Genomic DNA, 18037 nt, shown 5'->3' with positions numbered 1-18037 from the left:
GTTAAACCTTTCCAAACCTCAACATGAAACTTGTGTCAAGATGAACTGCCATTCCTTTTTGCAGTGGCTTCTGGTAGTTGGTGAGACTTTTTCTTATCTTCAGGAGAATATGAGCTGTATAGTACACCGTTATTGATGCTCTAAACCTCTGTCACAGTCCATTGTGGGATTAAAAATGGTCGATTTTCTTGGTTTCACAGGCATCCTCTTCCCCGGCTCTTTTTAAGGTCTGTCTTATTCCAAACTGTATGGGAGATATTTGTTGTGACTAAATAGAAGCAGTCACTAGTCTTCACCTCTCCAGAGAAAATGGAAGAAAAAGATAGTGTTTGAACTCTTCTCTAAACCCCTTCTGCGAATGTTTATGCCTGCGATTCACAGGCTGCCGTTGTACAGATGGATCCTTGGAGCTGTCATCTCTGCCTAAGTGTTGGTAGCATGAACCTTTCCCAAGAAGTGCATGGATGAACATTTGCATTGAGATCAGGCTAACATTGCCAACTGCCTTTTATCAAGACCGAAAGAAAGTTATCTTCTTTGTGTTTCAAAGATGAAGAAAGAAGAGATGGTTTAGCGATCCCGTCATTTTGTCTGGCCTACTAAACCTGGACGGTCCCACCTGTCTCCTGAAGGTCAGAAACATGCGGATCATCTTTGATTCAGAACTCAGTTTCACTGTGCATATCAACGCCACTATGAGACATCTACCCCACCCCACCCCCGTGACGGAACGTACACTGGTCTGGCCAAACTCTCCACACTACAGAGTGCAAACGTGAGCATCTAGAATGTGCCTCAGTTTCATGAAAACTTGACCATATTCACCAGCCTCAATAGTTCTCCGCTAGCTCATGGTTGGATTCAGGATGAAGGATGTCACCTCCTGGATGAAGGACAACTTCGTCAAACTTAACTCTGACAAGACCGAAGTCCTCATCGTGGCCTCCATCCCCTCCGCCTGGGATGACTCCTGGTGGCCTAAGACTCTCGGAACTCACGGACCACGCACAAAACCTCTGCATCATCTAGGACTCCTCGCTCTCAATGAACCGCCAAATGAATGCAGTTTCATCCTCCTGCTTCCACACGCTCCATCTATTTTGTAAGATCTTCAATTGGATCCCTACCGAGTCCAGGGAAACTGACACCCATGTGCTTGTCAGCAGCAGATTAGACTACGGCAACACACTCTACGCTGGCACCACTCAAACTCCAAATGAAAGTGGAGAGCATCCAGAATACCTCCGCCAGACTCATCCTGAACATCTCATGCCGCTGCCACATTACCATCCACCTGAGAGACCTTCACTGACTACCTATCAACAAAGGAAATACCTTCAAGCTCTTCATGCATGCCTACAAAGCCCTCTAGAACGCCGGACTAGCATACCTCAGCCCCCATCTCTCCTTCAACACTCCCAACAAACATCTCTGCTCCACTCAACTGGCCCTGGCCACCATCCTACGGATCCGCAAGATCACGGCTGGAGAAAGATCCTTCTTCTATCTCGCTGTGAAGACCTGGAACTCCCTGTCCCTGCACCTCAGGCAACCATGAACGAGGCCACAGTTCAGGAAGAACCTCAAGACCCGGCTCTTCAACTGAACCGCAAACCCTACCTCCTCCTCCCCATCTCAACACCTTGAGACCCTCACAGGTGAGTAGTCTCACTTTATATGAATCCTGATTGGTTGATTGAATAAAATTAAAAACACAGAGCATAAAGCTATTTGGGAAATAGTTCACTACCTTCAAGAACTGGTATGCCATGGAGTGTTACCAAGGGGCATCCGACAGGCTACAATCCATTAAGGGGGAAAGCCCCATGAACTGTGTGCATCATGCCGACCGCTCTTTCTCCTCCGTGCCAAAAGAAAAGTGCTTGGTAATGTATCGGCAAACTGCCTGATGTAAGTGATCCATACTATCATAGCCCCAGGCCAATCAGGCTTCATGCCCTAATGCCAACCAGGCACAATCTCAGGCGACTGGGTGTCTGGCACATGAGGAGAGAATGCAGGAGCCGACGGTTCTCCTAGCATTGGATGCCGAAAAGGCATTTGATTGCATTGACTGGCTTTACATGATGAAACTGCTGGAAAGGTTGGGCTTTGACCCTTCATTCCGGGCTTGGGTACGGCTTCCATATACAAGTCCCACGGTCCAGGACCAGATTAATGGTACCCTGTTAGAAGAGTTCGAATTGGGGAGAGGCACAAAGCAGGGCTGTCTCCTGTTCCACTGCTTCTCTTTGCGATAGTAATGGAGCCTGTGGCTAACTGGATCCACCGTGATGTGTTGGTCCATTGGTTGCTCATGGACTACGAATTACAAAAATTTCTCGCAATACGGGGATGATGTCCCGTTGTACCCGGAGCTGGAAAGAGTCTGGAGATGTTGGAGATCTTAGGGAAGTACTTTGGACTTTGTATTAATTGGAGTAAGTTTTGCATATACCTGCTGACTTGGTGGCGACCCCGGTCGGATTGGCATTGTCCATTACCTAGAGAGGAAAGGAGATTCAGATACCAGGAATTTATGTCACCAGAGAACAGCAGCTCTTTTATGCTAGGAACCTGAGCAGATTGCTCTAGGAAATAAAGAGATGTGACGATGTGGCTTCATGTGTCCGTAATAAACCAAGCCGTTCTATATAAAATGAGTTACCTAGACAACTTCCTATATGCCATCCAAAACTCATCTTTGAGGCACCTGAGCGTTTTTGTGTTGGTCAAGGTTGAAACCTGGCTGCTGTGTGGGATATGCGTGCTCTGCTCATTTCTGACAGTGACTAGAAATCCCTTCAATGGTGGCATAGCCCTACCAAACATACAACTCTACTACTTTGCGGCCCTTCTAGTGCCTCTTAATGACTGGTATTTGCAGAGCAGGTAGAACCCGCATGGTGGACAGACCCATTTTGTGCCCGAAGGGCTATGTATGGCAGATCTGTGGCACGGGGAAACTGCCCTCATTATAAACCCTCACAAGAATGGTATGTAAGGCATGGAGAGGGGCAACCAAAAAAACTGGAGGCAGAACGTAGTGACTTTGGAGAGCCCATTATGGGAGGCGATAACCCTGCCCCTCTTAGGGGGTGGAAGGACATAGGAAGTGGGATGTGTTGGACATATCAAAGTTGAGCGAGTTTTGGACAGACAAGAGCATGAAGTCATTCACTGACCTCAGTTCACACTATAAGTTAACGGGGAGACAATACCTGTGTTAAATACAGGCCAGGCACCGTCTGCATAGACCTAGAAGGAGATATACCAAGTGAGAGCCCCTTGGGAAACAGAGTGCTGGGGCTCTCCCTACATCTCCGTGCAGTCTCAGCAATGTATCGCATCCTACTGGCGAATACACCCCCCTTCCGCCCCTTGAGGGAATTACGGACTAAGCGGGAGAGGGATCTTGGCAGGATGGAAGATGAGGACTCTGGATAGAGGTGCCATTACAGTGGAAAGATGGCGATCAGAGCAGGGGTCGGGCTCATCCAGCTGAAAATCCTACAGCAGATCAAGACTGTTTGCCATGGCAGGGCAATAACGGATAGATGCCTCGGGATGCACGCAGAGGGGTAGGCCCTGATGGTACGCCATTATAGAAGGGAGTCCAGCACAAGATGTCGCATGCAACGGAGGGACAACTGGAGCTTAATGCATGGGAGGTTATGCTCCTTTTCAATAATGCAGCTCTAATGATTGCCAGATGGGAAGTCATCCAGAAGTGGTGCAGTCCCACCACCCCGATGGTAGATAGGTGGGAGGCCAACATGGACTGGTGCATTCGGGTAAAAGAACAGGTGTATATATAGCTCATGCATGCCCAAGCAAATTTCCAAAATATGGGGCTCATGGAGGAGCCTGGCAGACAAACCATCATGAGGAGGTCTGTTAGGAACGGTGGTGTAAGGAATGGGCAGAGAAAAGAGATGAGACGAAAGAAAGGGCCATGGATGGCAATGGACCTGTGGGGTCGAGAGGATGGATCCCTGGGAGAAGTACTCTATACTATGCGGTCATATAAATACAGTATACAGTCGCCAGATATGTGCCGAGAGAGGCTAGTAGTTTGTTTTCAGTGGTCCTTTGTTTTTTTCTTTTTAAAGACATGGGAGCGCGAAATCTGTGCTCTTGATCAGCACCGCAGGTCAACTAGCGACAGCTGAGAAAGTAAAATATGGAGGCAGAGCCTTGAGGTTTGACTCCCTCTCCCCCCGCCCCCTCCCTCTCATATTTTCAGAACCTTTCATTTGCACTCTGGTTGGTTCTGGCTTGCCACTGGAGATATCTACAAATCTGTTGCTTACAATACACGTAGAGGGCGGTCTAGGTCAGCCCCTTCAACCATTTCCTTATAGGCTGGACGCATTGCCAGTCACACTTGAGATCCGCCCTGGGGTAGTATTGCTCTGTCACCACATGCTTTTGACTGTCTGATGTATCATCCCTCGTCCAATGGAGTGCTTGCACTTCAGTTAATCCTGGTGTACTTTACATCTAAAAAGTACAGCCAGCAATCACACTGGGTGCCATTTTCAGTTCTTTATCTTCTGCATGTTCTGCATAAACAAAGCAGTTTTATTTGTTACTGTAGCCGGCACTACCAGTACCTCTAATGACTCTGCAACCAATACCAACATTGAAATACTAGTACCACCACTCCCACCCCAGCAACCAGTACTGCCTCCAATATTGCCATAACAAACACCACTACAAATATCAACCTCCTCCAAAAACACACACAAATATCCCCATCTGCCCCACTAATACCACCAACAATATCCCCATTACCATAATCAATACCACCAATATCTCCAAAAACCATTGCAGACAATACCACTATCACAGCCAGTGCCCGCAATACCACACCAGCAGTATTGTCACCACTACTCCAAACACTACCAGTGCTATCACAGTCAGTACATCCAATGTCACCACCATCAATACCGTCACAATATCAACACCACTAATGTCAAAAACACTGCCACTAATACCAAAAGTAGTACCACTGCAAAAATCATATCACCACCAACGCCACACACTATCCAATAGTGCTGCACTAGCAGCAATCCACACCACAACTACTAATACGAATACCAACAATGTCACCACCACCAGACACAGCCCCTGTCGCCAACAATCCCACCTCCACCAGACACAGCCCCTGTCGCCAACAATCCCACCTCCACCAGACACCGCTCCTGTCACCAACAATCGTACCAAGGCTACTAACACTATCCGTATCCACCTTCATCAGCCCACCAGACACAGCCCCTGTCGCCAACAATCCCACCTCCACCAGACACAGCCCCTGTCGCCAACAATCCCACCTCCACCAGACACCGCTCCTGTCACCAACAATCGTACCAAGGCTACTAACACTATCTGTATCCACCTTCATCAGCCCACCAGACACAGCCCCTGTCGCCAACAATCCCACCTCCACCAGACACAGCCCCTGTCTCCAACAATCCCACCACAGCTACTAACACTATCCGTACCAATATCACTACCACATATATCAACACCGAAATCGCCAGTGAAGGCACTGCACAATATGGGACCGAACTACTTTGGTTAAAAATGTGTCTGGTACACCCCAAATAGGAAGCTTAGATCCTCAGATGCAATACTATTAACACTACCAAGGATAAGGCGCGCAACGTGCGGAGGTAGGAGTTGCGTTCGAAGGGCTGCCAAGTTGTGGAATATCCTTCCGATTAATATAAGAAAATGTTCAGATCTCTTGCATTTTTTGGAAATTAATAAAGGCTTGGCTATTTAATCCATAGGAAACATTACCAAACATCTTTTTTAGTCCCTTTCCGTTTTTTGAGTGGCATGGTAGCAGGGCCAAGACGCCTCCGTACATTCAAGCGCTATATAAAATTAAAAAACCAATCAAGGTCACCCAATGATCCACAACTCCGCCAGTAAGGAGTGGTAAGGATTCAATCAGTCGGTTATCGAATTGTTCGACATATGCATTCCTAATATCCCTCTATGTCCGCAGTACGCAACGTGCACACACCTGGACTTTCATCTTTCACATCTGTGAATGGTGTCAGGTTAGACTTTAAAAAAGAAAAGGATAGGTGTCTTAATTAGACTTGGGAATGTAGGTCAGATAAAGTTGGAGACTGCATTAAAAATAAAAGGTCCAAGAACCTGCTGGTGCCGCTAAGTTAAGTCTTCTCGACAAATATAGTGCTTACATAGTACAGCACTACAACATGAATAGCAAGGCCCTTAGGCCAAGGTGACCTTTGCTGAAAGGTTCAAGTGCCTGAAAGACTTTAACTCTCAGCAGCAGTATGAACCGTGAGACGCCATCTCAAAGACATGTCTACCTTCTGTCCTAGCATCCCAGGATTGCGATTCTTACCCCTCCAGGCTCAGAATGTATTAAAATGGTCCCAAAAAGAAGTCCATTGAACGTGGTCGCCACTCACTGTCTGGAGAGGAAAGATTGGTGCCAGTTCAAGAAGTCTTTGTGGCGAGGTAAGTGAGCAGGGTGTAAAATCCTTTACGGTGCTAGGCAGCAAAGCATGGACCCAACTGCCTTCTCGCCTCCGATTTATGTGCACGGAAGATGCATTCAAAAAACCCTGAGACCTGGCTTTTCCAAGCCCCAGACACACTCCACACACCCTCATTTGATTGGTCCGTCTGGCTCTAGGACACACAGTTCACAATGTCACCTAGCATAGTGCCAGAATGCTCCTCTACGAGTGGCAGTGCGCTTTAGAAATGCACCATTCATTCAGTTAGCAGCCTGAACGTCTGTCTGCATTACAGGCCAGTGTGCAGGGTGGCTCCGCTTTCACAGCCATGCAAGGAGCAAATGAGGTCCAGTGTAGTAGAGTGCCATGCAGTGGCATAGAGTGTAGTGTGGAGTGCGCATGGTTTTGTAGCGCACTGCCATTACAGACAACCCCTTTTCCATTGAAATGACCATTACTTTTTCACAGACATAGTGTTACTGATAAAACTATAAAGCGCACAAATGATAACATGTTGAAATGTCATCACCTACTGTATTGATTTGTTTTGATCGTATTATAATTTTCACCACACTTCAGAATTTAAAAAAAAAAAATGTTTTCATTTGTTTTCCTAATTGTGATATATTCTCAAATATCTGCTCAGTTCATTTGCAAACATTTAAATTTTGTTGTGTGCTAGAAAAGCAACCTTTCCTTTCACAGATAAATTATCACATGAATCCTCTCGCTTTGAAGTCTGAGAAAAAAATTAAACGCCGAGCTCTCTTAGAAGACCGAGCCTAACATTTGACCTCTGTCTTTGAATGCACAGAAAATGTGACAGATAAGAACAGGATTTAAAGTTCTGTCCACAGAAAGTGAGCACTGTGGAAGAATACAGGAAGCGATGGTGAACAGGCTGTGCTCAAGAGAGGGACTAACTCAGACTGGACAGCCTAAAACTAATAAAGCCAGCAAATCGAAACCAAGCAACTGTGAGTTGCAAAACACAAAGCCAATGATAAGCAATGGGTGGAATGCATTCACTGGGAAGATGGCCGAATGTCCCCAAGACGTCTTCAGCAAAGCAGACTGCTGCATTGTCTGGTAGGCCTCGACCTGAAAATCGAGTAAAGGCAGGTGGAAGTACCAAGACTGAAGGGGCACCAATACTGAGTGGTGTCACACAGCAGCAGGAGGGTTTCTGCTCCTCTATGAAAAGGAGAACCAGATTCAGCTCTAGAGGGTCCCTGTGTGCCTGTCTAAAAGATTCTGAGATTTTGTAATCGTGAGGAATCGTGTCTCTGCAGATGTCTGAAGCCGGGTAAGCAAAACAATAGATGAGAATTCGTAGCACAAGACTTTTCCGAGTTAAGTCACTAAACAAGCAGATTTACAGAATCATTTACAGTCCACAAAAGGTCCTGGATGGTGGACTCTAGATCAGTATCAAGATACATTTTTAGCATGAGTCCTCCTTGGCATTAGCAGTGATTAATCCAAGTCGACAGTTAAACATGTATCTGCTATCTGGAGGAAACCAACTCCTGTGGCTTTGAGGTCACCTCAAAGAGCAGGTTCGTCAGGGTGGTGAGCCACCAACCTAGACTCAAACTGAGGACTTTTGTTACAGGCAAGTAATAACCTCTTCTTGTGAATAATCTGTCTGTTTTGATATAGGAACTACCTTTAATAGGTTAATTGGTCATGAAGGATGGATGAGTATTTGGCAGAAGTAAGTCTTACGTTACTATTTCTCTTTTTTGTTACAGTTGGAAATTAAGAATACGAGTGGCCTTTCCGCAGATGGAGACCAGAGCGCTACCTGGCCCATTGGAATCAAGCGGCCATTCCAGCCCAAGACTCGCTTTGAGGTGCTCCGCTGGGATTACTTTACAGAGGACCAGGTGTACTCTTGCATTGATGGCTCGCCCAAGTGTGACCTTGGAGGTGTGGATCTAGCGGACGTGGCTGATGTCATCAGCACAGCCATGGAGGAGCTAAATAAGAAGTACCAGCCGGTGCTACATATCCACAAGCAGCAGCTAGTGAACGGGTACAGGCGCTTCGACCCGACACGAGGCATGGAGTACACCCTCGATCTCCAACTGGAGGTGGTGACCCAGAAGGGTCATAGTCGCTCCATAACCAAGCGGGTCCACCTAGTACGGCCACTAAGTGATGTGGAAATCATCCCCATGCCCTATGTGACCGAGGCCAGCCGCATCAACATTATTCTTCCGCTTACAGTCCATGACCGCGAGTACGTGGCTCACTTCCTGGAAGTGTACGCTGCCACAGCCTTTGAGACCAATGAAAACTCGCTGCTGACATTCCTCTTTGTCTATGACCCCTTTGAAGCCCAACAGGTCAGCCAGAATGATATCTTTAGCCAGGTGAAGGCCAAGATTGCGGAGTATGAGCGCAAGTACTCGAATGTCAAGATCCCCTGGATCAGTGTCAAGGCAGACGCCCCTTCCCAGATCAAGATCATGGATATCATCTCGAAGAAGCACCCTGTGGACACATTGTTCTTTGTTGCAGGCGTCAACAGTGAAGTGAATTCGGAGTTCTTAAACCGCTGTCGTATGAACACCATAAACAGTTGGCAGGTGTTCTTCCCCATCCATTTCCAGGGCTACAACCCCACGGTTGCTTACCATGGCCAGCAATCCCCTGCCAACATTGAGCTGGTACGCGACGCTGGCCGCTTTGACCGAGATGTTTTTGACGAAGCATGTTTCTATAATGCAGACTACATGGCAGCCCGAACCAAGATGGCCACTGATGTACAGGAGAATGAGGAAATCCTTGAAACGCTAGACATCTATGACATGTTTGTGAAGTACTCCAACCTCCATGTTTTCCGGGCAGTGGAACCAGCACTGTTACAAAAGTATCGCCAACGCACATGCAACCCACGGCTCAGCGAGGAGATTTACCATCGATGTGTACAAAGCAACCTGGAGGGTTTAGGCTCCCGGTCCCAGCTGGCCATGCTTCTGTTTGAGCAGGAGCAGGGAAACAGCACTTGACCCAAGTAGGACTAGTGATCTACAGAAGAAACCGGTCTGACGGAGTGCAGGATACGCACCAACACAAGAACTCTTGTTTCCAGAGCTTTCAACTCTGGACTGATGAAGGTACTTTAGGAGTCTCTTTTGTATGTTAAACTATTGTTCGGATTATATGCTGGACGTGAAGATAAACTCCCTCCAAACAAAGAAAGCAATCAAATGTTGTGTGTGTGGGGCAAGTGTGAGTGTGTGTGTGTAGATCAGTGTGTCACTTGGCACAGCTAGTGCAATTAAAGGCTACATATATTTGGGGTAAGCATTTGTGCATTTTCATATGGTGCTTGGTTGGGATGCAGGCGTTGTTGGTAACACTCCTTGGAGTGATCTCCGCATTTCCTCTTTGTGCCTGGGTAGGGTGTTGGGCATCTGTCTGGGAGTTTGTGTTACAGTTTGGTCTCATTGGTTCTGTTGTACAGATCTGAGAGGTGAGGAGTATTGGTACAAAGACCTTTTTGTTGTCAAGGACTGTCTGACGGTCTGTAGAATGAAATATTTGTGTGTCTGTTTTATGTTTAGGCGTTCTGATCAAACATTCGTCTATGCCTGAGAAACAGGAATGGAAATAATGAACTAAACTTTCACCAAAGCTTGAATCTCACTTTTTGAAAGAACAAAATCTGTGCCGATCCTTCTCCGGCCCCAGAAGGACTCCGGAGTCTGAGTATATGGAGTGTGCTTGTTACTGGTTTCTGCTTAACTTCCCTTTACACATGATTTGTTGTTCTCCATTCTTCTTTGCTGCACACTTGAAGCTTCGCTTTACATTTCATTTTTTGTCAGTCAGTAACAGAACGTAGCTGCAGGCGGAGCCTGGCGAGTCATGATTACACGTGCTCCTTTCTTTGAGGAGGTCAGCTGCTCCTTAAAGGACATCCAGAGGTCCACTTGGTAGGACATGGTCCTATATATGGCTGTCAAGAGGGCCTTGTTTCTTGTAGGATCAGACCTCAGTGATCATGGTTTGCCCTGCCACTCCTCTTTGTTAGGGGGAGTTGATGCTTTAAATCTTAAACACGGTTTTGATGAAGCTTATGCAGCCATGCGTGGCGTTCTACAGGTAAAGTGAGCGAGTACATGCGTGTCACTGATGGATGAACACTTGCCCTCAGCATCTTCACAAGAGGTGCGAAGTCTCCGGCTACTTGCCACTCTTACTTGTTCTTTCAAAGTTGTCCTAAGAGCACGGTTTAGCAGCCTCTCCACCCTTGTGCCGAAGGGCGCCCCATACCCTACCTCACCGCTCTGGCCAGTGGATGTGGCTCTCTAGTTGGGTCTGTAGCAAGACTGCTTTGAAACGGGGGAAGACGGTCCTCTGCACTCCACAAAAATGTATACCCTTTGAACTCATTCCAAACTTGAATGTTCACTTAAATAATAGAAGGTCCTGCCAGCTGTTTAAAAAAAGTTTTTCTATAAAATAAATTGTTATTTCTGCAATGTAAAATGTCTTTGGTACTTTAGTAAATGATAAGTTTGGGAAGGTTTGGGGCTTGCGAGGGTGAATCATTAGGTGGTGGGGGTACCAGTTACCAGGTAGCTTCATTTTGCCCATTGAGTTAACGCGTGTGAGACTTGTGCAGACTGTATGAATAAGAAGTTCCAAAGTCGAAACCATAAGGTTCTGTACATTAAACAGGCTGTGAAGGAAGGTTGGAACTTGCACAATCATATTTTTTATAAATATATATATATGTCTATTTAATGATTTATGTAAGTTTATTGATATGACACTAATAAAATACAAAGATGTTTCCTGAGTTGTGTTTTCTTGTCCCAAGTCTTATCTTTTGCTGTACTGTTAATGTTGTGCACAGCTTAAGTGGTTTTGATAGTTTACATATAAAGTCTTCTTGTTAAAACTTATTTGTGAAAGGTTTTAATAAGAAACTTTGGTGTTATGATGTAAGTAAGCTTTTCAGCTCCCATTCCACCTACGCTAAGGTTGACCGTTGCCAAAGCATGGTATGATTGGGCGCTATAGCCGTAACGTTTGTACGGTCTAGTTTTACACAAGTAACGCTAGCATAATCTTCTGTAAAATACTGTTTAGTCTTGCGGTTGGGGCCCCTACAATGATGTTGGGGTAACCTTTAGAAATAAAATGCAGGAGACATTCCAGCCCCGACACAGAGGGTATCTGGACTTGAAACAGCTGCTGGACTTGAAACAGAAGGCGGAAGGACGTTGAGTCGTCAAGCTATACATTTGGACACGGGGTTGTTCCCAGGTTATCATTTTCAGACGTAGACGACTTCTACAGAGAATTGGTCTTTGTTGCCTTGACACTGTCACTCAGTCAAGTGCTCCTTGAGAACAGCCTTGGGTGGCCACACCTCTGTCCTGTTCACAGGTCACTTTGTATTATAGAAAGTACCAAAGCACAAGACACTCTTATTCCTTCAGATTTGTCGCTGGAAATAATGATGCACTTAAAGGACAAAACAGATGTTGCAAAATGATGAACATTTATGACTGAAGCCCGTGTTCTCAAGTCAGGCAGTCTGAAGTTTCTGCTGCTTGCCCCTCCAATGGTCTACAGCTGCAGGATAACACACTTACTCGTAGACACTCCGAATGAATGGATTGTTTAAAACTTGCGGATCGGTAGACTCCCCATGCACCCTATGGGAGCCTTTTAAGGCTGCTATCCGTGAGCACGTCCAGGCTCTTATAGGGGTAAAGAAAAGAGGCATTGGCCCGCAGTCTGACATTAGTTGATGAGATCAGATCCTTGGAGAAAGATGTGTGAGGGGGGAGGTCCTGGGGGTGGGTGATCAGGTCCACCACCTCCATCTAAGGCAGCGAGAGTTGAGGGACCTTGCAGAGAACGCTGCCAGGGCCCACGCCCTAGCGGTACAGACGAGGCTATACAATGTGGGCGACAAGGCTACTAAACTCATTGCCTGGTTGGATAAACGGGACAGAGGCAGGAATTGGGTCACTGAGATACATGATCAAATAGGGGGAGTTACTAAGGGCAGAGACATAGCCATAGATACTATGACTAGATATGCACCTCCAAGTCCAACAGATCAGGTGAGGACTCCAGGAGGAAAGGTAGGCCCTCAACCAGGAATTAACGTTGGATGAAATTGAAGGAGCACTTTGAGGACTCCAATCAGGCAAGGCTGCGGGGCCCAATGGCCTACCTCTTGAACTTTTCAAATGTCTGACCCACAAGATTGCATCCCACCTTCTCAACATGTTCCTGGCCGCAAGGGAAGTTTGGGTTCTCACGGCAGGCCAGAGAGCATCCATAGTCGTGGTGATCCCCCTATAATTCTTACTGGTCCATATCTCTGCTCAGTATGGAGGCCAAGGTGCTGGCCAAGGCTTTGGCAAAGAGATTAACTGAAGTCATAACATCAGTTATCCACCCAGACCAGTCTGGCGTCATGACGAGACTGGGAACCCTACTAAATCTAAAGAGACTATATGGGTGCTGCATATGACCACACCAGGCTTTCAGGAGGCAGCGGTGCTTTCTCTCGATGCAATGATGGCCTTCGATACCATAAAATGGCCCTATGTCTTCGTGGTTCTATCGAGGCTGGGCTTTGGCCCCAGGTTCTGTTCATGGATCCACCTATTATATAAGGATCCTATGGCGGGTGTGTGTGTGTGTGTGTGTGTGAACGGGGTGATATCACGTACCTTTACCGAGTTCAGGAGCAGGCAGCCGAGGTGACCCCGGCACCAATGATCTTCAGCTTGGCCCTGGAGCCCTTGTTGGCTTGGGTATCTCGGGACCCTCTCATTTGGGGGATCGGGGAAGAATAATGGGAGGAAAAGATATGCATATGGTATTCTGCTCTACATCACAATGCCTGCTTCTCGGAAACCGAGGATCGATACCGAGGATCCTCCATATTTTCGACCCCCTTCTGGACTTACTCAGGCTACCAAATTAACTGTGACAAGTCCCTGATTTTCCCACTCTCGAGGAGGGAACTGGCCCTTCTGCCAGGATGCACGACGCTGGTGAAGTCTGGATTCCACTACCTGGGAGTCAATGTTACCAGGAACGGGGAGGAATTCCTACAACAAAACTTACTCCCCCCAACTGGAGAGTTTCCGAGCAGATGTAACCCATTGGAGGACACGATCAATCTCCCTAATAGGTAGAGCTATAATCTTTAAAATGATGATCCTGCCCCGCATGCTATACATACTCCAAAACACCACTTACAGGGTCCACGAGAATTTCTTTAGCAAGGTCAGCAGCACGTTACGAATGCTGCTTTGGGACGGGGGCAGCTCGCGTATATAACTTTCGAAACTCCAGTGTGGAGTATTTTTTCAGGTGCCTGGTGATTCCAAAACTCCGTGCCTACTACTGGGCTGCCCAGTTGATGGTGGTAACCGTAATGGGTGTTTGGTAAGAGTAATGAACTAGCCTACAGGGTTGACTGTGGGCCCATGGTCAATTGGGGGTACCCAGCCCTCCAATATAGGAAGGTAAGGGGAGACATCCTTCCATTTCACATCTTTTCATTGGTGCAGACCTGGCGTGCGACCAAAAACAACCTGGGGTGGGGAGATAAATTAACTGCAGAGAACTCGCTGTGAGACAGTGATGCCTTGGGGATGTGATCAATTTGCAAAATCACATAAGATGGAGCCTGATAGGGATAGATAAATTGGGGGACATCTGGAGGGGCGGGGCATCATTGCTCCCCTTCACTGAATACGCCATGGAACAGGGGACGATATTTAGATACCTACAGTTGAGACACGCGCTGAGGTGCCACCTGCCTGACTGGAACAATTACCAGATGGTTCGACCATGGAAGACCCCATGACAACTAGGACAGTTTCCCTGGTTTACAAGAAAATCATGAATAATTCGCCAGATCTTCTCCGCTCATCACTAGAGGCCTGGGAGGGTGACGTGGTTCTCCTAGAGGATGAGGACTGGGGGGGGGGGGTGCCCCACAATGCCCCAGGGAGATAGCCTTAAGGGCCCGCTACCGCCTGGTGCAACTACGCATACTGCATAGATCTTACTATTCGCGCTCCAGGTCACGGCTGTGATGGCTCCAGTCACTGGGCTGAAAGTTCCCATGGAGGCACATGGTTGATCTTAGACATCACACAGTAGGTGATATGGCCCAAATACCCTGCTCGTTGGCTCACATTGGCTGCAGGGATTGCAAAGTGAAATCTAGCCTGATAGTGTGGGGCAGGTAGTCCCCCGACTGTTCACGACTGGTAAAAAGATCTGGACTGGTGTCAAATAGCAGTGTGAGAGAGATACCAGGTAGGGAATGTCCCCATAAGTTCGACAAGATCTGGGGTAGCTGGACACACTACAGGGAATCTTTGTAAGGGTGATGGGAGGTGTGGGAGGGAGGGTCTGGGGGTGCTCCACATGGGACTCATCTGATGGAATATGTCTACGGTACTTTTTGTGTATGTATCCTGATGGAAGCCGACCATTATTAAGAAGAGGAATGTTAAAGCCTCCTGCGAGTGGCCTATCATATTTGTTTTCCATTCGCCCTGACTAGTTGTGAACTGAACAACTGCTTAATAAAAAGTTATTAAAAAAAAATAATAACTTGCTCCCCATATTGCAAGTTATGAGTCCTCTGTCTGGGGATGCTACAAACTCAATATCGTGGCACGGGCAGGGGAATGAAGGCCAACAGGAGCCTCCCTTGCAGACAGCAAGACACAACCTCACAGAGGGATCTGCAGTCCCAACGATCAATTGTTGGAAAGGCCAGAACGAGAATTTATCTGGGTACAAGCATCCATTCTGTATAGGCAATCAATTTGCACATCGTTGGTCGTTCATTCTGTCTGCATAAGCATGCTGATGGGACAACTACGCTCTGAGACTTCTGTATTTGTACATAATCCAGACAGTCACACTCTTGCTTGATGTCTACCTTGTTACAGGGCTTGTACAAGCTTCCCCTCTGCCTATACTCACAGCCCTCCTTCAAGACTGTTGAAGCTTCCAGTATCCTTGGATATGACATTATCCAGATAGGAAAAAGGAAACAAAAATGACTAGAAATATGCAACTTAGACACTTCTATCTATGGATCAAGTGGTAGAAAGGCAATCAAGCTCTTAATAGTTTGCCTACAGTGGTCTCCACAAACCATCCATAGGTGCAGTTGAAGCCCTACAAGACTCAGCCTATGGAGCCAACATGTGGGGAGCTGAGAAACCTACCTGGTCAGCCTGGAAAACTCCGGTACACGCCATTGCTGTCACCGCCACCGCCAAGAGTCACACCGTGCCAGAGTCAGCGTCGCCGCCCCGGGACTCCATCTCCCGGCAGCACTAGCGGCGGCGCGCTCATTGAACGCAGCGCCAGGAGGCGCACTTAAGAACAGCTGAGGGCCGCGTCGCGGGACGCGCGCGGGACGTGCCGGGCGAAGCCCGGGACAAGGGCGGGACCGTCTGTGGCCGTCCGGGGCCGGAAGAGGCCGGGCTGGGCCACCCCCCTGTACAGTGAGTACATTTATCGAACGTTTGGAATACTTGCAGCATAACTTTTGACATTTGCGCTATCTTGTTACTTTCTGTGGGACCCCACTTGCCGCGTGAAAAATGCCTGGAATGGGGAAACGTGTTGCGGTCCCTTCAACTGTGTCTGGCACCATGGACCAATTTATCACCCGAGCTGTCTCGGTACTTGAGCAAGAAATCGCTATTACCGAAAGGCGCCTCTCTATTGATCCTAAGTTTGCTAGACGTTCTTCCCTGGGTCCGTTGGCACTTGCCAAGTCACCAAGCAAACATACAGACCATACACGGGGGGGTTGTCTCTTCCCACATTGAGATTGTATCTCCAGAAAATTTGCTATCACCTCCTGGGAGGTTATCACAATCTCCAGTGATGACGGATTTGGCTTCAGCAGCGGAATCTGTGGTAACACCTAAACCTAAAACCACTCGACCACAGACCAGGGCAGGGGGGAAACCTTTTAGACCAGTGCACCACAAAAGGAAAAGGGCTGGGGTAATTGACGGTGACAGGCAGGCGAAAATTCCAAAACCTACTAGTAATACTTTGACTTCTGACTCTTTTAATTCTCCAGCCTGTCCTACACCAGCAGATGTAATTGCACCCTCTCCCCCCCTGCCCAATGGCAATGATATGCTTTCCCAGCTAGAACATACCGTTCGCTCCTTAATTTTACCCCTAATAGAAAGGATAAAAACAGTTGTAGAAAAGGTGGACAAACTTGAACAAACTGTTCTGGACAATTTTTGTTCACTTAAGAATGTTGTTAAGCTGGCCACAAGGGACATTGGTAAAAGTAATTGCCACTATGGTACAAGTTCTACAAACCCCATGCCATCTCCAACAGACAAACGCCCGGTTACAACTGATGCAGGCACAGCCTTAGACAAAGCCCTGCCCTCACAATTTACAAACACGAGCCAGCCATCTGGGTCACAAGGGGGGGGGGGGGGGGGGAAATGTCAGTTATCCATCAGCTACCCGGGCGGGAGGGTTGTACAAGTAAAGTAGCCCCGGCTATAAACCCTATGAAATCTGTGGGTACGAGAACAGCTACTGAGTTACCTACCCCAGGCACTCCGCCCAGAGCATCCCCAACGCAAATACATCTTCCCCCCGAATCACTACCTTATGTTGTGATCTTAACTGGTGTCCCTGAACTCCCTACTGGCAAATTTGAATCCTTTCACCAATTAAAAAACAAAACGAGCCATTGGCTGAATATACACAGACCAATTCCTACTCATTTTAATGGGCGGATTCTATTTGTCAGAAGAGTACAATGGGTAGGCCCCCAACCTAAAACCACCCAGGGAGACTGCATCATCGTTAATTTCGAGGATGCACGCCTACCAAGGTTTATTACGGAGTACCCAACATATGGACCAAGAACGGGGATAGAGGCCCACAATTTAAAATTTTTCTACAATAAGGGCTCCAATTATTGACAAACCCACTCTGTGACACATGTTTTATCCCCCAAGAAGTCGAGGGCCAATGAAAGCATACTTATGGCCGAATATGATGCTGTCCCCCCAGATTTGATAGGACCACTTGTAATCTCCAGGGCCCCTTCGCCGCCTAATTGTAGAATGGGCATCAGGGGGAGGGTACAAGGCCAGATAGCTCCATCTCACATGACACCACCCACTATTAAGCAAGGGTCCCTGTTGTCTTGGAATCTAGCTGGTATCAAGACCAAACTAGATTCACCAGAATGGGTTAGTTTTATGAGTAAATATGATGTTTGTCTCCTCCAGGAAACATGGGCCTGTGAGGCTCAGTGTCTGTTGGGTTATTTAAATTTTCACGTCCCAGCCACCCAAGGTCTGCTCGGGCGTTCAATGGGCGGACTAATTATCTGGGCTCGCCAGGATTTATTCCCGAGCGCCGTTACGATTGACACGGGCTCCCCAGATATTCAATTAGTACGATTAACTCTTGACCACGGGGGTAGTTTGGATATTTATAATCTATACCTCCGT

The 18037-nt window shown here is 47.4% G+C and overlaps 1 protein-coding gene across 1 annotated transcript in view; it reads left to right on the top strand.

Annotated features, from left to right (window-relative positions):
• Positions 1-11325, top strand: part of CHPF (chondroitin polymerizing factor) — a 157490-nt gene extending 146165 nt beyond the window's left edge. Inside the window, exon 4 of the mRNA XM_085650169.1 lies at positions 8264-11325. Within this exon, the coding sequence (XP_085506295.1) occupies positions 8264-9526 (1263 nt within the window). The 3' untranslated portion in view covers positions 9527-11325. The remainder of the gene's footprint in view (positions 1-8263) is intronic.
• The last annotated feature ends 6712 nt before the right edge of the window (positions 11326-18037 follow it).

The sequence above is a fragment of the Triturus cristatus genome, chromosome 3_2, assembly GCF_964204655.1.
Source record: "Triturus cristatus chromosome 3_2, aTriCri1.1, whole genome shotgun sequence".
In the NCBI taxonomy this organism is placed as follows: Eukaryota; Metazoa; Chordata; class Amphibia; order Caudata; family Salamandridae; genus Triturus; species Triturus cristatus.
Note: the sequence above shows the minus strand (reverse complement) of the source record. Positions and strands in the feature narration are given on the sequence as shown.